This window comes from Rhagoletis zephyria, unplaced genomic scaffold (genome assembly GCF_001687245.7).
Source record: "Rhagoletis zephyria isolate East Lansing unplaced genomic scaffold, Rhagoletis_zephyria_1.1 Rzeph_scaffold_00427, whole genome shotgun sequence".
Classification (NCBI taxonomy): Eukaryota; Metazoa; Arthropoda; class Insecta; order Diptera; family Tephritidae; genus Rhagoletis; species Rhagoletis zephyria.
Genome location: NW_016157511.1, coordinates 190,338 through 212,627, shown reverse-complemented (window position 1 = coordinate 212,627; position 22,290 = coordinate 190,338). Strand labels below are relative to the sequence as shown.

The window sequence follows — 22,290 nt, the reverse complement described above, 5'->3', positions numbered from 1 at the left end:
AGTTGCAACTTTGTTAGTTTCGACTTAGTTGCTGGACTATGAATACGCGCCATTATAATCGTTTGTGCCGCAGAAACAAAAAACAAGTAAGCACTTGTTAAGACCCCCAAAATAGTTTGCTTCTTGTAGCAGTTATGCTGTAAACCTGAATGAAATATAGTCCTTGGTGAAACAATTTATTTGTGGCCTGTTGTTCAAAGACATATGTACATATGTATGCATGAATATATGGATATGTAGACATGGGAAAATTTGCGTAAACAAAGAATAGAGACCGGTTCGCATACAACTTTGGCGTTGCGTTGACGTCGAATTTCAAAGCAGCCGTCCACATATCCAAAATTTGGCAACGCTAAGGCCAACACAAAGCAGAAAGATCGCTGCGTCGGTCGCCAGCTGTTGCAAATAAATAAAATTAAATGAAATGTTGTTTCATGCTATTATTGATATGTTTTCATGCTATTATTGATATGAAATATTAATTTATCTCTCGTTAATATGTTAATTTAGTGGGAAAAGTAGTCTCTGCCAAGCTTCATTGTAGAACGCATACTTTTAACGTGCGTTCTGTCAAACCAACGCCAACTACAAAGTCAACGCGAAAGTTCTATGTGGACCAGCCTTAATTATCAAATAGTAGTTTGTATTATCCTACATACATATATATGTATGGGGCTAAACCAGGAATATTCATTTGAAAATGCTGATGTCCTACTCATTTATGAAATGAAAGACAAAATAATGATTTTTATAAATATTATGTTTCTATTTATACATATGTAACATAGTTACTTAGTCAAATTACTTAGTAATTACTTGTATGTAAGAATACAACAACAAATTATTTATCAGAAGCATTGCCCCTTGCATATTGAAAAAAAGTAATAAAAGCTCTCAAAAAAGCAAAATCGCTACAGCGAAAAGTGTTTGAAAAACCGCATAAATTCAAATCCGCATAAAAAGCGACCTAAGTGTATAAGTTGAAATTTTATAAGAAATTATTGAACATTAAAAACATTATACCTACATAGATATGTATGCACATATGTGCCTACCTAGTAGATAAAACTGGTCCAAATAGCACGAATCTATTCTTCTGTGCATGAGAATATATACANTCTATTTTTATTTATTATATAATTTAAAAAAAAATTCTTCACCTTGTACACCAAACAAATTTCTTTAAACCATCTTGCGAGGCAGTTTGTTGATCTTATCTTATTACCGAAATCACCAACCTTAACGTAGTGATAAGCCCTCTTGCGCCAGCCGCCGGTTGGTGTTGAGCTTGAATGGCCAGAGGAAGTTAGAGGCTTTCTTGAAGTGGGATCCAACTGTGAATATTTCGTGCGCCAAATAATCAACGCACTGAATATCGTGTGCTTTGCGCAATTTGCGTTCGATCACAAAGTAGTCAGAGATTCAGACACGTTTATGGTTGTGCTTGACAATTCCACGTTTGTAGATCAATTCACGAACTGATTTCAGATTTGGATAACCCCATGTGATATAGGGTTCGGCAATGCGTAGCATATTAATGGTTCAATTTGATGAACCAACTGTGATTAATGTGGCGAAAACGGAACAACAGTATAGCCCTGTATGCAGCTCTCAAGAAGACGGTCAAGCAAAAATTGCCATTATTTCGTGTGTGTGTCCAAGGAATTTTGACATTTTTGATACTTCACAGCCTGTTGCCTCACTCTTTCCTCAAGAAATAATGAAACGGGCATATATTTCTGTTGCAAACCTGGGTTGCCTTGTGCTCTTTTTTTACAAGAAAACTTTAGAAAACCGTAGTAGAAATCGTAGCAAATTTCTTAAGAACTGCGTACGGCCTTAAGGAAATTTGACTCAAGAAAATTTCTTAGCCATTTCTTATACGTCATTTTATATGGCGTTTTTTCTTTTCTTGAGAGCTGCATACAGGCCTTAAAACTTAACGCACTTTTGGTGCAACTTTGTTGATACCGCTGATACAGATCACAAAAGCCAATTTGTCTTCTGCAGGCACGTAAAATGGGCCGCGTTTCTTTGCCAGACGGATCAACTTATTCTCACGGCGTCCATCACGGAGATATTTTGCTTGATATTTCTCAGCATGCACCAAGTTTGCGGAGTGCAATCACAGCAGATCGCTTTAGTTTACGCTTGATCAGGGTAGCACGTTCGCTGACCTGCTTCTTGCTGAACTTCAGCTACACCTCGGGAACAGCAGGCAGCTTCCTGGAAGGTTGTTTGCCCTTTGCTTCGGGTTTCTTACCGGCCGTGGTGGCAGTCATCTTAACTTGTAACTTAGCACGTTGAGAAGATGAAACAAATTTGGCCAATTTGGATCACATCTTAAATAACGCCACTCGATTTATAACATTTCTATTAAGCACAATTTCATTTAATTAAATACTTTTTTAATACATAAGATATGCTGCAACCAGGCACTTACTTTCCCAAATTCCATCTTGCTTATCGGCATAATTTTCCAAATGTGCCTGCGCTGCTACTTCATACTAATAACTTCATTTTCAAACTGCGCATTCTTTCTTGCCTCAACATATCATAAAAATACATAAAATTTACATTAAACAATAGAAATCGCAAAAATTAGCAAATAAAATACTCCCTTCATTTTGTTTTGTTGTAAAATTTCTGAGAAATGAGAATTCACCACGATGCAAAACAGAAAGCACAAGGACCAGGGATGTAATTTTAACCTAATATTCAGTGGCAATGCGCAGAGCGATCCGAGTAGCAAAATTAATTGGTATCAAATATAACATTAAACGGTGGTTATAATACACTTTTTAATATTATTAATCAGAGTACATACATTATATGGTATTTCTTTCAAAAAGTAATGCACTATATGCATATTTTTTTTTGATGTTTCTTAAGTTTCTTTCATAGGTGCTGAAAAGCAACCATGCGTGTAAGAAATTTCGTGTACCTAAAATTTCACCTCTGGAAACTTTATTCCCATAATGGCCCCGTCAGAATGGGTACTTTGCGCACGTTCCGCTCAAGGATGAAACTGACATTTGAGTAGACTGTGTGTGTTTGCATAGAGAGCGTCAGATTGGTAACCCTTGCGTCGACGGACCCAACTAGAGTTGGCCAACACCCAACTTTTGACGCACGAAAGTCCGTCACTGCTGACAGTTGTATAACCCTGCGTTTACACAAGGCAAGACAATTGAGAATATGTATTAATTGTCACATTGTTTCAGTAGAGTAGACGTCCAGACAATAAAATGTCTTCGAAAAGTCAAAGATAGTGACGAAGACATGAAGAGAGGTGTGAATATATTAGTAAAAAAGTGTTATTTTTTGATATTGTTACTGCAAAATTGACTTGTGTAAACCTCCATAAGGAACAGCTGATTTTTGTTTGCAGACGCAACACCCTCATTGTNATTTCTGAGAAATGAGAATTCACCACGATGCAAAACAGAAAGCACAAGGACCAGGGATGTAATTTTAACCTAATATTCAGTGGCAATGCGCAGAGCGATCCGAGTAGCAAAATTAATTGGTATCAAATATAACATTAAACGGTGGTTATAATACACTTTTTAATATTATTAATCAGAGTACATACATTATATGGTATTTCTTTCAAAAAGTAATGCACTATATGCATATTTTTTTTTGATGTTTCTTAAGTTTCTTTCATAGGTGCTGAAAAGCAACCATGCGTGTAAGAAATTTCGTGTACCTAAAATTTCACCTCTGGAAACTTTATTCCCATAATGGCCCCGTCAGAATGGGTACTTTGCGCACGTTCCGCTCAAGGATGAAACTGACATTTGAGTAGACTGTGTGTGTTTGCATAGAGAGCGTCAGATTGGTAACCCTTGCGTCGACGGACCCAACTAGAGTTGGCCAACACCCAACTTTTGACGCACGAAAGTCCGTCACTGCTGACAGTTGTATAACCCTGCGTTTACACAAGGCAAGACAATTGAGAATATGTATTAATTGTCACATTGTTTCAGTAGAGTAGACGTCCAGACAATAAAATGTCTTCGAAAAGTCAAAGATAGTGACGAAGACATGAAGAGAGGTGTGAATATATTAGTAAAAAAGTGTTATTTTTTGATATTGTTACTGCAAAATTGACTTGTGTAAACCTCCATAAGGAACAGCTGATTTTTGTTTGCAGACGCAACACCCTCATTGTGGCGTATCTCTAGGTTACGTACGCCACTTCCTTCGCATACTTTTCTGTTATTGACGTACAAGTACCCATTCTGACGGGCCTATAAAGGACTTCACCACAGTTTTTTTAACTGGATATACTGAGTAGATACAAAATGCTTTACAAAATTAAATGGACGGTATTTAAATAGGGACGTGTCTTTTTAAAAATACATCGATACTTGGATGGGCTTTAGATTGGTAACCCCGGAGTACAGCATTAAGGAAAATATGGGAGGTAGAGGGGGTCTAATATTTCTTTGTATGAAGTTTCAAAGCGCGCAACCTTATACTTTTTAAGCAATTTGTTATTAAGATTTGTAATTTTAACCAACTTGTATGGCACTATTTTACAATATATAATGCATTTTCCACTAAATTTACAGGTTATTTACACTCAATATATGCGCAGTTAGAGTGTGCACGTTCAAACAAATAAATACTTTTAGTATATTACAGGTTTTTTTATCAAAAATTTATTGTTGTTTAATTTTATGAGAGTATATGCAGAATATGTGCAAATGGCAGCAGGACTGTGTTGCCATATCTAAAAATAAAGAGTGGAAAGCAAGAAAGGTGCGGTTGGCTTTCCTTTATGCCCGTAACCGTAACCAAAATAGACATCACTTGGGCGGCAGCCCCAGGTTTACCACACAGAAAGGGAATTCTAGTTACCTCATCCTTTCCCAAGGTTATATCACTGGAGCGGTAGCCCCAGCTATGTCACACAGAAAGGAGAATTCTACGTAGTAAGGGTTATAATCCCTAAGCACGGCCGAAGGCCGTCTACGCAGAAAGGTGTTCTATGCAAAAGGCGTTCGGCCCCCTTTCTTTGGCAACACAGAAAGGAGAATTCTACGTAGTAAGGGTTATAATCCCTAAGCACGGCCGAAGGCCGTCTACGCAGAAAGGTGTTCTATGCAAAAGGCGTTCGGCCCCCTTTCTTTGGCAACACAGAAAGGAGAATTCTACGTTGTGAGGGTTATAATCCCTAAGCGCGGCCGAACGCCGCCTACGCAGAAAGGAATTCTACGCTAAAATACTGTGGACGCAAGGAAAATTTATTATTTATGTTATGTTTTTGTTCCACAGAGTTTTGGTACCCCTTTTAATGGGTACCACTGTGGATTGTACCGTTAGTTTTATTCAAAGTAACGTTTCTTTTTCTGCTTTGGTATTATATTCTTTTCCAAACGTTAATTCGCCGTTGTTTGTGAGCTCTGGGTTTTGTATATTATTATTTATTTTAAACTAAAATTACTGACGATCAAGCAGGTATGTTTTTAAATTTTTAAGTGCTTATATTTATACATCTAGTAAATATTTATCGTATTATTTAAAGATATCGATACGCCCTCCACTAGCAGTGGTGTTCATCCACGAAATGCGACTGTACTGTGCGTCGCTGAAGTACGCGGAATGTGGAGCCTTCTAAAGGTATCAAAGACTTTTGATACGCGTGAAAAAATTTACCGCTTTCGCAGGAGCACAGGGTCTAATTTTGACCAGAAGATTATGCCGTACGCATAAAATCCCAATGACGGTTTCACCATGGGGTAACAACACGGTCGGCAGCTTTCGATGCCGCAAAGGGAGCTGCCGTTCAAGATCGGGCGTTTCTAGGGCCACTGGTACGTGGTTTGAAAATGCCCAGCTTCCAATACCAGAAATTGTTTACCTAATGTACGCTTACGCTTCGCACTGGAACCAGGCTGAAGTCCGAAAAGAAAGTATTACCGAGGGAACCGTTTTATCTAGCGCCACCATCTGCGATTGGTACTACTGTCGTGAGGCAGTTGTTTTGTATCAAGTCGATCAGCAGGAGGTGTTAGGCAAAATTGGGGCCCCGGTAAAATTGTTCAGATCGACGAGAGCAAGTTCGGGAAGCGAAAATACCACAAAGGTACCAAAAATTTATTTAAAAACACATATTCTTTAATTTATATTTTGATTTAGGCAGGAGAGTGGAAGGCCATTGGGCCTTAGGGATGGTTGAGGACGGCAGCGACGATCTGAGGTTGGAAGTCTGCCCAGAAAATGTCCGGTCTGCTGAGGTGCTCATACCCCTCATTCAAAAACATGTGGCCGAGGGTACAATTATTTGTACCGATTTTTGGAAGGCGTACGATTGCCTAGCGGACCACGGGTATGAGCACAGAAAAGTAAACCACAGCGATCCGGATAACCCCTTTGTGGCAGACGACGGCACGCATACGCAAAGGATCGAATCACAATGGCGTGTAATTTAAAGGTTTTTTTTAACAGAGACAACTATAATAATCCTCATAATTTTGCGGATAAAATTATAGATTATCTGTGGCGCAAAACAATTGCTCGTAAGCATGAGGACCCTTCCCTCAAACTTATTGACGCAATAAAATATACATATAAGCCTTAAAAATGTGTTTCAGTATTTTATGGGGGAATATGACCCCAATCCCCCTACTATTTATTTTTATCTGAACAAAAGAACCTTATCGTATTTTCCTTTTAATCGTATTTTCTTTTGGTCTTGCTTTCCACTCTTGGTTTTTGTAGATATGGCAACACAGTCCTGCTGGCATTTGCACATATTCTGCATGTACACTCATAAAATTAAACAACAACAATCAATTTTTGATAAAAAAGTTGTAATATACTTAGGGCCGTTTGCACCATGTCTAGTTAACGCTAACTGGAGGTACATCCTTCAGTTAAGCACGTTAACTGCTTTATCGATCACATGTTATATGATTGGTGTCGATAACGTCGATAAAGATGTTTAACTGGGAGTTAGAATTAACTAGACATGGTGCAAACGGCCCTTAAAGTATTTATTTGTTTGAACGTGCACCCTCTTACTGCGCATATATTGAGTGTAAATAACGTGTAAATTTAGTGGAAAGTGCATTATATATTGTGAAATATTCCCATAAAAGTTGGTGAAAATTACAAACATTAATAACAAATTAATTAAAAACCATAAGGTTCCGCGCTTTAAAACTTTATATATACCCCTTTAGAACCCCCTGTAACCACCTATTTTCCTTAGAAGCGTTCCTTATCTCCCAGAAATAGTCAGAAGAAGTCCGAAGTAGTCAGATTTAGTCCAAAAAGCGTTCCTTAACTCGGAAATGACAGCTAAAATGAGAGAGCAACACCCAGTGAGAGTGACTCTCATCAGTCCGAAGTAGTCAGATTTAATCAGAAGAATTTTTTCTGGCAAAATCCTGAAAAGTGTCAAACTCAACTAAATTTAATTTAACGGAAATTAAAGAATATGCAAAAAGTAGTGAATGTTGCCCTATGGACGGACAACTTCTGAGATACTTCGCCGACCTAAACGGGGTTAGAGCAGATAGACGATTCGACATTCTGCACAATGAACGACGACGCACCCACCAGGATTATGGGTAACTGCAGTAGCTCGCCAGACATCACAATAGTCAGCGCTGGTCTGATAAACAGCATAACGTGGCGACCTATGCTGACTCTAGCATCAGACCATCTACCCATAGTCATCTCGATTGATAAACCAACCGACTTTGCCTCCGCCAAACACCGGACCTATATCAACTTTTCCAAAGCTGATTGGAAAGGTTACGCGGAGTTTACTGAAAACACCTTCGCAGCGCTCCCCACACCAACCGACGTCCACCTCGGTGAACGTAAGTTCCGCAGGGCTATCACTGCTGCTGCAGCTCGCTTCATACCGGCAGGATGCATATCGGACCCACGTCCAAACTTCCCTGCCGAAGCGGCTGTTCTAGCTGATGAGCGGGATAGCCTTCGTCAGGCCGATCCCGGAGATCCCCGCATCAGGGATCTCAACGCGGAGATTCGGCAACTTGTAAACGTACATAAGCGGAAGAAGTGGGAGGAGCACCTGAAGACTTGTAATTTCACCTCTGGTGTGAGCAAGCTTTGGTCAACCGTGAGGTCATTGTCTAATCCGACGAAGCACGACGACAGAGTCGAAATTTCCTTCGACGACCATGCTTCGTCGGACCCGGAGCGATGCGCGAGCTATTTTAGCCGGCAGTTCATACTGCATCCTCCGGTAGACAAAGCCAAGCGTCGAGTGACCAGAAGGCTGCACAAACTGCCAACAAATTGTGCCCCCCTTGCTTTCACTTGCGGTGAAGTTCAGGTGGCCATCGGGAAGGCGAAAGCCTCCAAAGCTTGGGTCCCGACGGAATATGCATGCTGATGCTGAAAAATTTGGGTCCTGCGGGGGTAGCGTTCCTAACGGAGGTCCTCAACCTGTCAATGGCCACTCTCATCATCCCAGACATCTGGAAGGTGGGGAGAGTGGTCCCACTGCTCAAACCGGGGAAACCCGCCAACAAAGGAGATTCGTATCGTCCGATTACACTCCTTTCCCCGGTAGCGAAGACACTCGAGGCCTTGCTACTCCCGTACTTCACAAACCACCTGACCCCAGCGAAGCATCAGCATGGTTTCCGTAAAGTGCACAGTACAACAACAGCACTTAACGCCATAAACACTCAGATAACTCGTGGCCTTAACCGCAACCGTCCCTGTGAGAGAACGATTCTAGTAGCGTTGGACTTGTCAAAGGCGTTTGACACCGTCTGCCATTCCACGCTGCTAGAAGATATAGAGGCCTCCTCTCTCCCACAGAGGCTCAAACGGTGGTCGGCAAATTATCTGAGTGGTCGACATTCGTCGGTAACATTTAGAGACAAAACGAGTAAGCAGCGAAAAATAAAACAGGGGGTTCCTCAGGGTGGTGTCCTTTCCCCGCTACTGTTTAACTTTTATATTTCAAAGCTCCCTCAACCACCAGAGGGAGTCTCGATTGGCTCCTATGCCGACGACTGCTCGATCATGGCGACTGGGAATGGAATTGATGACCTGTGTTTGAAAGTAAACGGCTATCTCTCCGAACTTTCTCGCTTCTTCACCGCAAAGTGTCTAGCCCTCTCCCCTACGAAATCCTCCGCGACCCTGTTCACAACCTGGACGAAGGAGGTCAGGCTACCGCTGGGGATTCACGTCGATGACACACCAATTCCGACGGTGAATAACCCCAAAATACTCGGAGTAACATTCGATAGCCTGCTCTCCTTCTCTGCGCACTCAACCGCTATTGTCAATAAAGTACAGAGCCACAACAAGGTTCTCAAGTCGCTAGCCGGCAGTACTTGGGGCAAAGACAAAGAAACGTTGCTGGCAACATACAAGGCAATAGGCCGGCTGGTTTTGAACTACGCAGCGCCAGTGTGGTCGCCAGGGACTAGTAGGACGCAGTGGACGATGCTACAGACGGCACAAAATACGGCACTTAGGACAGCGACGGGATGCCTCCTGATGTCGCCAGAACACCATTTGCACGGCGAGGCGCAAATGCTCCCAGTTAAGGAGCACAACATAATGCTCTGCAAGCAGTTCCTGATCGGGAGCCACAGAAGTGGCCACCCAAACAGACAGCTGCTTGCAGAGGAGCCCTCGCCTAGGCACGTCAGGAGGCATCTATATGAACTGACGGACGAAGTCCAGAGGTTCATTAAGCAACCTCTGGACCCGACAGCGTACAGACAGGCCCTGAACGGCATTCACAGGGACTCAGTCTCGAGTTATGTAGACTCTAGACCTGTGAATGCCGTCCTAGGCATACCACCCCCGGACATTGACGAGACAGAGCTTCATCTACCTCGGGAGACACGCACTACACTCGCTCAACTTCGCTCCGGCTACTGCAGCAGGTTAAACTCCTACTTGAGTAGGCTGAATGAGGATGTGCCGAACGAATGTCCGGCATGCGGAGAGACCCCACATGACTCGAACCATCTCTTCGCATGCCCGGAAAACCCGACAACCCTAACGGCCCTGTCCCTGTGGACAGATCCCACAGAAGCTGCACGCTTCCTAGGGTTGCCGTTAGTGGAACTTGACGACAACGACTGAGATACCAACCGATCTGGGCGGGGTTGTTGTAGCCGCTACAACAACAACAACAACAACAATATGCAAAAAGTGAGAATAATCTAAAAAGTAAAAAAAGTGAATTGAAATAGGAAGGAGGCAAAAAATAATTGATATAGTAAGTGTTTATTGTGCTTGTGCTTGTGTGAATGTGTTTTGTACATACATTTCCATTCATATTTGACGTTAGTTTTGTTGTTGCCATTCTTTGGACTAAAAATTTGGTTTTTTGCGTTCCTTTACTTTTCCTGTTATTCTCTTTTAGTGAGCGCATTTTGCTTACGCTCTGGCATTTTGACACTTTTCAGATTTTAGTCCAAAAAGATAAGGAATGAACGCATAAATTAAGTACAAACAAGTAATTTCGCCTTGTAAAGTCTCTCAGTAAATTAAGTTGAAAGTACGTAGTTTATCTTAAACCAACAACCAAATCACGAACAAATCAGTGTCGGATCTAATTTTATCGATAATAATCGAAAAAGTATGGTCCCATAACTGATATCAAGAATGATAGAATATAAGATTGCGCCGTCCTGGGCGTTGACATTTGTGTACCACAAGTAAACAAAGAATAGAGCGAAAAGGAGAACGAGTTGAAACTGCCAAAACAGTTCACTTTACAGTGAAAAACGTGTGTTAATTTTGCTAAATACGAAAATATTGCATTTTTCACCTAATCTATTAGAGAACAGTGAACATTTTAGTGCACTCCATTGCTTCGCAATTGAGGCTGNGACGGCTGTCGCAATTTAACACACGGCACTTCATTGTGTTAGTTTTTACGCAGTCTCCAACTCAAAAATCGCTCAAAAATTGCAATTAACACAAGTTAAACTGATTTTTCACTTATAATTCAAATTTCTTCTTCGCTGATTTGTAAACAACGGTTTATTTACAAGTTACCACAACTGTCAAAATCGGCAAAACCAAAGTAGCGGTACCACTGACGGCGCCACCTTTGTTCGCTGCACCGTGAACTGATATGTCATTGTGTTTGGACGTATTTGTTTTTAATAATCGCGCGTGGTAGTTTGTAAAATATTTCCAGAAGCTTTCTCTTTTGATCACTCATCTAAAATCTAAAAAATTACCACAAACCACTTAGAATATAAAAATATACGCAATTACTCACATTCGCGATATCTTTTGGTTAAATAAACAATAACACAGGGTTGCTACAAAGCTGTCAAGACAAATAAAGAATCGCGTGTATGAACGCACTTAATTTTGCGAGGTATTTTAAACGAAACTAAGTATTTTATGTTGGTAATGTGAACATAGTTTTGATTCCGTAATCGGGGATTACCATTCTAAAATTTTTCCGACACTTTTCCATCGACCATGCCTACATCGAGTGAAATTGTTAGATGTATCGAAAAAACCACCGATATTTTCGATGCATCGACGTTTTTTCGACATCCCTACTTCACCTCTAATTCCTACAAGTAACTGCAATGTATTCAGTGAAATTGGTACTGTATTTGCTTTTAGATTTAATTTGCAGTGGTTGTGCTTTCAGGCCACTAGTAATAATGCATGGCATTTTATCAGGAGCTGAAAAAATGGTGTTTTTGGTACAGGAAATCGAAAAGGTAAACCGGTACTTTAACAAACAGCAAATCTTTTGCATATATCGCTTTCACAAAGTGTGTTTATACCGGTGCACGGACTTACCACTTCATTGGTAGTTCTGCCTTGGGTCTACCTACATTATTTAAATGTACCATTTTTACGGCATAAATGCAGTTGGGCTCCAAATCTCAAATTAAGAATAAATATATTGGAATTGATAGAGATGATTGAGCTGAGTATAACAGTATACTTCTTTTTTTGGGAAAACAACAACAATAATTATCAAAGGTTAAAGTTCAAAATAAGCATTTTTTGAAATCAATCTCATTAAAAGGAAATTTGATTCCCTTTAATTTGGTATACGTACTTTATATACATGCTGTATAGTTCTTACAAAAATTGAATTAATGTAAAATAATTATAAAAAAGCTTACAAACCCTAAGTGCGGCCGCAGGCCGCCTATGCAGAAAGGTGTTCAGTGCCTTGTCTTCGCAACACAGAAAGATAATTCTACGTTGTGAGGGTTATAATCCCTAAGTGCGGCCGCAGGCCGCCTATGCAGAAAGGTGTTCAGTGCCTTGTCTTCGCAACACAGAAAGATAATTCTACGTTGTGAGTGTTATAATCCCTAAGTGCGGCCGAAGGCCGACTACGCAGAAAGGTGTGTTCTCTGCCAAAGGTGTTCAGTGCCTTTTCTTCGCAACACAGAAAGATAATTCTACGTTGTGAGTGTTATAATCCCTAAGTGCGGCCGAAGGCCGACTACGCAGAAAGGTGTGTTCTCTGCCAAAGGTGTTCAGTGCCTTTTCTTCGCAACACAGAAAGATAATTCTACGTTGTGAGTGTTATAATCCCTAAGTGCGGCCGAAGGCCGCCTACGCATAAAGGTGTTCTCTGCAAAAGGCGTTTTTTTTTAATAATTATTTAACATTAATTCAATTTTTGTAAGAACTATCCAACATATATGTATATAGAGTATAGAGTGTAAGAACTATCCAACATATATATAGAGTACGTATCCAAATCAAAGGGAATCAAATTTCCTATTAAATGAGATCAAAATTTTCAAGATCCATCCATTCGTTTTTAAGAAATATTGATCTCAAAAATTGCTTATTTTGAACTTTAACCTTTGATAATTTTTGTTGTTGTTGTCTGCCCAAAAAAAGAAGTATACTGTTATACTGAGCTCAATCATCTATATCGATTCCAATTTTTATTTTTTTTTTTTTTTTTGAGATTTGTAGACCAACTGCATTTGTCCCTTAAAACGTCTCCGGTTATTGTTTTATGCGAACAAAATCATTTATTCACCTTCATTTGATATATTTCGTTAATAAAACAGAGTAAACAAACTTTGCGCCTGCCAAAATTATTATAACCTCAAATCGCTGGTATTGCCACTTTATTTCACATTTCGTTTGCGCTATTACACTCAGTTTACACTACACACTTTTTTTTACTTTCGCCTAAATAAAATATTCTAACCAAAATATAAAAGCAAATTTCGCTATACCATGGCAGCGCTACTTTTATGGTTTACAGTTATTTATCGAAGCATTGATTTTGAAGGAAAAAACAGTATACCAGTAGAAAAGGTTTTTGTTGTTGTGGCTGTTAATTTGGTCCCCATAAAGGACTTGAGGGTTGCCAGCAACTGTTTTGCCGCTTTCAGGGTGCTGTTCAGCAAAATAATGTGGTGAAAAATTTTAATATCGGATATGTGGCGAGAGAAATATTGTTATGCGCTTTATAAGTAAACATGAACGCTATAAAATAGGGGTATTCTCCAAATCTTGCAAAGCCATTGCACGTAGCACGGATTGCACGGATTGCATAAATTGCAAACACACAACAAGAAAATTCATGGGAAACAACATTTCCTATCGCTGCAAAATATGCAACGTCGAAACCCATGTATATATTTTGCAAAATAGCATAGCAAGATAATAGCGACCCTGTGCTAGTTGTTTTGTTGTTGGAATTGCTACATATTTCTCTCATTCCTCTCATCTCGCTCACTTAATTTTTTTTTGCTGTCTCTTGTTATTGTATTTGATACATAATTTCGCTGCTTGCTCCCCATGCATGCTACCTCTTTGCAATGGGGTGTTCTCGTACTCTTCGAAATTTGGAATAGTATTTTTGCATTTCGTGCAATCCGTGCATCGTGCAAGACTTCGAGAATACCCCTAATGTTTTATACTTCAATACAACTAACTAGCGCTATTTTTGCAATTCGAAATGATCTTAAAAATATTTGTAGTGAAATATGTACTTTATGAGTTAAATGGAAACTATCGTATATGTAAAAATATATTCCGATTTACTTCAAATACATGATGTAAAATGTTTTTTTATATGGATTAATTTTAATAATAATATTTAGTACTTTCATCTACATTGCTTTTATTGCAAGTTTTCACGAGTGGTTGCAGTTTTCTGCAATTGTCTCTGGCCGACTATACATGCTAAAGCTAAATAATTTCACAATTTCTACACTATTAAACGTTTATATTTTAATAAAATGTGATCAATTACTTAAGAATATATAATTTTCGATCAAACTATAACACTGAATGCTTGAGAGACAATTATTTAAATCAAATGATCAATAGTGAACGCACTCGGGGCGAATTTTGGAACACGGAGCGAATTATGCATATTAACACTAAATAATTTCTAACTTTCTACCGTATTATACGTTTATATTTCAATTTAATATGATTAATTACTGAATAATATATAAACTCCGATCAAACTTCACTACTGAATGCTTGACAAACAATATTTGAATCAAAAGATCAATAGTGAACGCACTCGTAGCGAATTTTGGAACACTATATAAAATATGCATGTTACGACTAAATAATTTCTCATAAGCTTATGTTTTAATATAATATAATTATTTACTGAAGAATATATTAACTCCGATCAAACTATAGTATTAATTGTTTGACAAACTATTTAAATCAAATGATCAACAGTGAGCGCGCTCGGAGCGAATTTTGGAACACTTCATAAAATATTTACAGAGGAAGTACATTATTTGGTAGAGATCAAAATGTATTTAACAAAGTGTGATTGAATTTGACATTGCTCTCAGAAGAACCATCCTATAAAGTCAAATTGAAAAAAATTTGTATGAATTTTGAATCGTTTGTTTATATTTTTTTACATAATAGTAGCTTAAAAGAGAGCCGCACTGAGTTGTCTATAACACCTTGGGCCGTATGCATAAAAACTAAGCAATTACTTTTTCTCAGATTTTCATACCTTTCACTTAAATTTTTTTGAAAAAATTGAGTGAAAGGTCTGAAATTTTAAGAAAAAGCATTTGCTTAGGTTTTATGCATACGGCCCCTTGTTTAATACACCCATGATACAAATATTTAAAGGTAAAACCGCTTGCACAATTCGTCGGCCATCATTTACTTTTTGAAGTTTGTCTATTTTATAAAATTGAAATTTTTAGAGCAACTCAAATGCCAAATAAAGGTAAAACGAAAAACAAATAGATGAAAATACTGAAATTTTCATTTATTTGAGACATAATGAGAATGTATTTATGAGATTTGGAAAATTGAAAACATTTTTGTAATGTTAGCAAACTTTAAAAATGTTAAGGCTGCCTTTCAACGGTTTTACCTTCAGATTTTTGTACCATGAATACACCTTGGTCAAGATATCACGAACAAGTTTTTACTTAAAATCCTTAAATATGTATCTTGATTTTTTTCTGTAGAATACGTATTAATTTTTTTTTAACGAATTAAAAAAAAGGGAGGACAGTCGGATCTACGTAGCCAGAACGACCTGGATGCGCATTGAAGTCGGTTGTATTTTTTGCTTAAAATTATTTGTTATTATTGAGATACAGTTTCGCTACTATTTAGAGATTTCTCGACATACTTTTTCATATTACTGTTATTTATTATTTTTCTTATTAGTCATTTATATGTTTAGGACTTACTGTGGGTGCTTTAAGATTCATTTTGTAAATATGTATGTACATATAAAAAACAATTGCGATATTTTATTTTAAATTATGAATTTTATTCGTGCAATTTTTTGTTTAATAGTTTTGAGAACATTTTTTGGTTCTGTTGATTCTTTTATTGCATGCCTTAAACTTTTTCACTTTAAGTTATAATGTTGAAGATATGCCTTCTGCATTTGTCAAGCACTTTAGCTAGGTGCGAGAAATTTAGCATATGCGCGTAAGAGCATAGAGTAGGTATACGGCTGTGCTGCCGCGATTCTCCAACATCTTGTCAAAGGAGAAAACATATTGGTGGCGGAATCCATCGTAGTCCAATTTTTCTTAAAATCTACGAAAAAGCGATCACTGAATCTGAACTGCTATGAACGTGTGTATTCAAAGCAAGCGCTGCGTTCGTAGCTATTCGAACTTAATAGCATTTTCGTAGATTTCACGAAAAATCGGACTGCGATGGATTCTATGATAGCCTTGATTAGTTCGTGCGATTATGACTTATGGATCAATTATGGATGGGAACGGAACCTCAGTTAGGTTGCCGATGGACAGCGCCACTGAAATGAAAATGTTTTTTATTATGAATAGCAATAATTAAGTTTCATAAAGTTCAAGGTGATACAANAACCTCAGTTAGGTTGCCGATGGACAGCGCCACTGAAATGAAAATGTTTTTTATTATGAATAGCAATAATTAAGTTTCATAAAGTTCAAGGTGGTACAATTTAAAAAAAAGTTGAAAATAGAAATAAAGTATCTCAATCAAAAATTCCCGGCAGCCACAAAAACGCGCTTGCCAATATAGCAACTTAGTTGCCAGCTTTCAGTTACTAGTTTCCATCGGTAATACCATTTCAGCCACTGGCCAACCAACTGAAGTTCGGTTGTCCTCCGTAATCGACCCCTTTAAATCGGAATCGAATATGCATGCACGCTCTGCTGAACGATAAATATTTTGTAAATGTGTGCTCTGTCCGCTAACGAATTCCAGCCATGTGTGAAATATCGTATGTGAAGCCTCCGTCTGACTTAACGATTGTCAAAGGCATGCCAGAAGATGTTTCATCATATGTTTTCGGCCATCGTCTTCTTCGAGTATGTTCATCGATACCAAAAACTTTACAACCTATATGTGCCAGCAGCCTTAGTGTTTTTGCCAATGACATGGGACTATTGCACTGTTAATAACCAAATTAAGCCGCAGTTGCATTCACACGTGATATAGTAGCTAGTGTCGGCAAGCTGTGGGAATGCCCAGGAGATGGCGTTTGTTCAGCTATCGAAATCATTACACCGACGGCGGTGGGCAGTTCTGCTGGAACATATTTACCACAGCAGTGGTTGCGGCGTTTTGTTCTGCAACAATAGCCTGCAATGATGACATGTCTTATAATGTCGACGAACAAAGATATAAAATTTAAAATGACTAACCTTATTCCCGGCCGATTTAGGGATTGCAGTAGTTCTTGCAATCACCGTTGATGATGCTGTGCTTGTAACTAATAGTCTGAAAATACAAAAAAATTGCATTAATGAAATCTTATACACATCAAATAAATAAATTTCAATAATTTGTTTACCATTTCACAAACCGAATTACCAAGAAATAGAAACTCACCGCGATGCGATACAGAAATAAAAACCAACAGGGCTGCATTTTCTTGGTAAACAACACAAGCGCTCAAAGCAAACTGATCCGCAAAATTATTTTGTGAAAAATAATAGTTGAAAAGAGTTTCTACACATGATTATCACATTAAATCATAAGTGGAAATTATTGTGATTATTTTTAGTTGCATATAATTGAATTACCTTAGACATTTTTTTAAATGTTTTCTAATCATTCTTTTGGGACGCAAAAGCAACCATGCGCTCAATTTCTTGTGGGGAAATTTGGTCCCCATAAAGGACTTTCACCACGAAACAGCTACAAAAACAAAAACCTTTTCTACTGGTATACTGTGTTGTCAACTTCTTTTTAGTAACAAAATAATCTATATTAGGTTGATAAAACCATGATAAAAACATTACAAGGTAAAATCATTGAGAGGCAGTCTGACGTTTGCGCCTACATTATAATTTTAAAATTCGTACTCAAGCTCACACACAAATTCTCATTTTTAATCTCAAACAACAACAATTGTGAACAATTTCATTTTTTTATTTTCAATTTTATATGATTTTAAAATGTTTGCAAACGTCAGAAAAATATCATGGCCGACGAATTGAGAGAATGGTTTTACCTTCTAATGTTTTTATCATGGATAAAACTATGTGTTTGTTTAATAACTAATTTAAATTATATATTTTAATAGGGCTGCAATTTAGTTTGGCATCCCCGGAGTTCCGCAGTAAGGTAGCTATGGAACGGTAGAGGGAGTTGTCCTGATTGCAAATATATATACTTCTAGCCGCAGCAGGCTTATAGTTTTTAAGTTATTTGTTGTTAAAGTTTGTAAATTGAACTAAGCTCTCGGCGGTATTTCTCACAATAAACACTATTTATTTATTTATTTATTTATTTGTTACAGTCTTACGACCTAATAATACAACTATGATATTCGTACATATGTATATGAATTTTAATGTTCTTATTGCGAATTATGTATACAATAACTATATATATTATATTACGTATGTCTATATTAGGCCGCATGTATAAAAATATGCAATTGCCCCTTCCAAAAAGTTCCGACCTTCCACTTCAATTTATTTGAATAATCGAGTACAAGGTCGGAAATTCCCAGAAAACACAATTGCAGTTCCCAATCATACGGCAGAGCAGGAAATTAGGCAAGTGGTCTGAAGAAACAAGTTCCAGGCCATATTGTTAGGGCAGTTGGAAAGGACTAGTTTCCAATCTGCACCTTCCCTTCTCATATCATTGCCACAATTGTTATTGTTATTGTTCTCATATTATTGCTTCAGTTATTAGGGCAGTTGGAAAGGACTAGTTTCCAATCTGCACCTTAACTTCTCACATTGTTTCTTCAGTTGTTAGGGCAGTTGAAAAGCACTAGTTTCCAATCTGCACCTCTCTTCTCGTATTGCTGCTTCAGTTGTTAGGGCAGTTGGAAAGCACTAGTTTCCAATCTGCACCTTTACTTCTCATATTGTAGCTTCAGTTATTTAGGCAGTTGGAAAGGACTAGTTTCCAATGTGCACCCTCACTTCTCATATTGTTGGTTCGGTTCGATGAGGATTTCCGATGTTATACACGATGTCTGAATGAACTAGATCCAGAGCAGCACTGTTTGATAGGGTAGGAGGACGGTGCTTCGGGGATTGGTGTTTCGACTCTGTCAAGATTTGCAGATTCAGCAAGCTGTCTGCGTGGATTGGATCCAGAGCAACCCGGCCGGATGGAAAGCATTTGTTTCCATGCCGAGCTTCTATCTGATATGTAGTGTTCGACAGTGATCAAGTAATGATCTCTGGAAGCTGGCAATGCTTTCACAATTTCTTGTTTGTGGCGGTAGTTCGTTAAAACACTTTAATCCTTTGTAGAATATGTTCATTTTATCCACTTCTGTCCTATATAACGGCAATCTAAAGCTATTATTTTCCCTGAGTATGTATGAATGAGTTTCATTTATATATCTGAGATTGTCGCTCAGGTAGTCCGGCAACCGACCATTCTTTATATTGAATACGAATTTCATGGCGTCATAAAAAATTTGCTGCTTAACACTCAGCCAGTTCATATCGGCGAGCATCTCTCGTGTGGGTGCATCGTGACGCTTATTCAGTATAAATCGCATTGCTCTGTTTTGCCTTTTTTGTAGCTTGTCGATTTGTGTATCGCTTGCCATGAAAAAAATCGTTGGACAATATATGAAGTGTGGTTCTATTATGGACCGTACACTAGTGTTTTATATCTTCTTCCTAGGTACTTACATGATCTTTTCATGAGACCATTTTTTTAGCAATTTATTTACTGCATAGTCAACATGCTCATCGAATTTTAACTTATTATCAATGTATATACCTAGGTATTTAATGATTTTTACCTCCACGAGATTTCATCTCTGATTTTTAAGCTATAGTTGAATGAGTTCGCATTAGCCACCCTAGATAAGACCATGAACTGTGTCTTTTTCACATTCACTTCAAGTTTGTTTAAACATAACCATTTATATATAGAGTCAAGATCTTCCTGCATCTCAGATATGGCATTTGGTAAATTTCTGTCACTGATGGTTAGAAGCGTATCATCCGCGAACAGTTTTATTTTACAGTATTTCAGTATGTACACACTTCGGAAAAATAGTTGCATTAAAACCCTGCACAATGAAATATAAACATATTTTTTGCATTTATGATGTATTTTTAGTAAATTAAGTAAGTTTTGATAATTAACACGCACTTATATATGTATACGCACATTGTGAATACAAAACTGTTGATTCAACCATGGTTTCACACTGACATTAGAAGAGTGCTGCCACATCTACGAAAATAACAATAAAAGAGAATAGTTCTTACCGTACCCGTTTTCCCGTTCAGCGTTGAATTTATAGTTGAGTTATATAGGACAGAAGTGGATAAAATGAACATATTCTACAAAGGATTAAAGTGTTTTAACGAACTACCGCCACAAACAAGAAATTGTGAAAGCATTGCCAGCTTCCAGAGATCATTACTTGATCACTGTCGAACACTACATATCAGATAGAAGCTCGGCATGGAAACAAATGCTTTCCATCCGGCCGGGTTGCTCTGGATCCAATCCACGCAGACAGCTTGCTGAATCTGCAAATCTTAACAGAGTCGAACCACCAATCCCCGAAGCACCGTCCTCCTACCCTATCAAACAGTGCTGCTCTGGATCTAGTTCATTCAGACAGCGTGTATAACATCGGAAATCCTCATCGAACCGAACCAACAATATGAGAAGTGAGGGTGCACATTGGAAACTAGTCCTTTCCAACTGCCCAAACAACTGAAGCTACAATATGAGAAGTAAAGGTGCAGATTGGAAACTAGTGCTTTCCAACTGCCCTAACAACTGAAGCAGCAATACGAGAAGAGAGGTGCAGATTGGAAACTAGTGCTTTTCAACTGCCCTAACAACTGAAGCAATAATATGAGAACAATAACAATAACAATTGTGGCAATAATATGAGAAGGGAAGGTGCAGATTGGAAACTAGTCCTTTCCAACTGCCCTAACAATATGGCCTGGAACTTGTTTCTTCAGACCACTTGCCTAATTTCCTGCTCTGCCGTATGATTGGGAACTGCAATTGCGTTTTCTGGGAATTTCCGACCTTGTACTCGATTATTCAAATAAATTGAAGTGGAAGGTCGGAACTTTTTGGAAGGGGCAATTGCATATTTTTATACATGCGGCCTAATATAGACATACGTAATATAATATATATAGTTATTGTATACATAATTCGCAATAAGAACATTAAAATATATCATATACATATCATAGTTGTATTATTAGGTCGTAAGACTGTAACAAACAAATAAATAAATAAATAAATAAATAGTGTTTATTGTGAGAAATACCGCCGAGAGCTTAGTTCAATTTACAAACTTTAACAACAAATAACTTAAAAACTATAAGCCTGCTGCGGCTAAAAGTATATATATTTGCAATCAGGACAACTCCCTCTACCGTTCCATAGCTACCTTACTGCGGAACTCCGGGGATGCCAAACTAAATTGCAGCCCTACTAAAATATATATATAATTTAACTTAGTTATTAAAAAAACACATAGTTTTATCAACCTAAGATAGATTATTTTGTTACTAAAAAGAAGTTGACAATACAGTATACCAGTAGAAAAGGTTTTTGTTTTTGTAGCTGTTTCGTGGTGAAAGTCCTTTATGGGGACCAAATTTCCCCACAAGAAATTGACGCATGGTTGCTTTTGCATCCCAAAAGAATGAATATTAGAAAACATTTAAAAACAAGTAAGAAAGGCTAAGTTCGGGCGGAGCCGAACATTAAATACCCGGCGCAAGTATTAAATATATGTTTTTTCACCCTTCCGAAACCTTCCGCTAGATGGTAAGCCGAGTTGTAACAATTTTAAGTAAATTAGCGTCCTTCAATTTCGAAATATTGAAGTTTCAAGCATTTCTTAAATTTACCGTTATATGAGAATCGGCCGTTATATTAGTCCGATTTCAATAATTTTCAACGTTTTGCTAACACGTGGCAAGTACAATAACCATACCGAGTTTGGTACAAATTGGTAGAACGGTTACCGGTATACTTATATGTGATCATAAGTGGGCGGTGCCACTCCCATTTTCCAAAATTTTACCATAAACGTATTTCTTGGTAAAGAATTGTTGCAAGCATCAATTTTGAAAAAATTAGCTTCAATATTTAATGATTTATCGAAGATTTTGTATTTCTCTAAATTACCGTTATATGGGATGTGGGCGTGGTTATTGTCCGATTTTAAAAAGTTTCGGCGGTTTTTTATGCTGTACCAAGGCCATCAACTGTGCCAAGTTTGGAAGAAATTGGTGTAGCGGTTACCAAGATATACACATGTAACCATAAGTGGGCGTGGCTACGCCCATTTTCCAAAAATTTATAATATTCTTATTTTTCGTCTAAAACTTATTATAA

The 22,290-nt window shown here is 38.0% G+C and overlaps 1 protein-coding gene and 2 pseudogenes across 4 annotated transcripts in view; 2 read left to right on the top strand and 1 right to left on the bottom strand.

The window, feature by feature from the left end:
- Nucleotides 1–1,182: 1,182 nt before the first annotated feature.
- Nucleotides 1,183–2,298, bottom strand: LOC108359644 (60S ribosomal protein L7-like; annotated as a pseudogene).
- Nucleotides 2,299–3,760: 1,462 nt separating this feature from the next.
- On the top strand, nt 3,761–6,735 carry LOC108359638 (uncharacterized; annotated as a pseudogene).
- A 4,777-nt stretch (nt 6,736–11,512) lies between these two features.
- The window catches only part of LOC108359642 (uncharacterized), a 160,713-nt gene continuing 149,935 nt past the window's right edge, over nt 11,513–22,290 (top strand). For all 4 annotated transcript variants that reach the window (XR_001846966.1, XR_001846967.1, XM_017611578.1 and 1 more), the window contains exon 1: nt 11,513–11,714. Coding sequence is in view for 2 of the 4 variants with exons in the window: in XM_017611578.1 (XP_017467067.1) it covers nt 11,577–11,714 (138 nt within the window). In the remaining 2 variants the exon portion in view is untranslated. The remainder of the gene's footprint in view (nt 11,715–22,290) is intronic.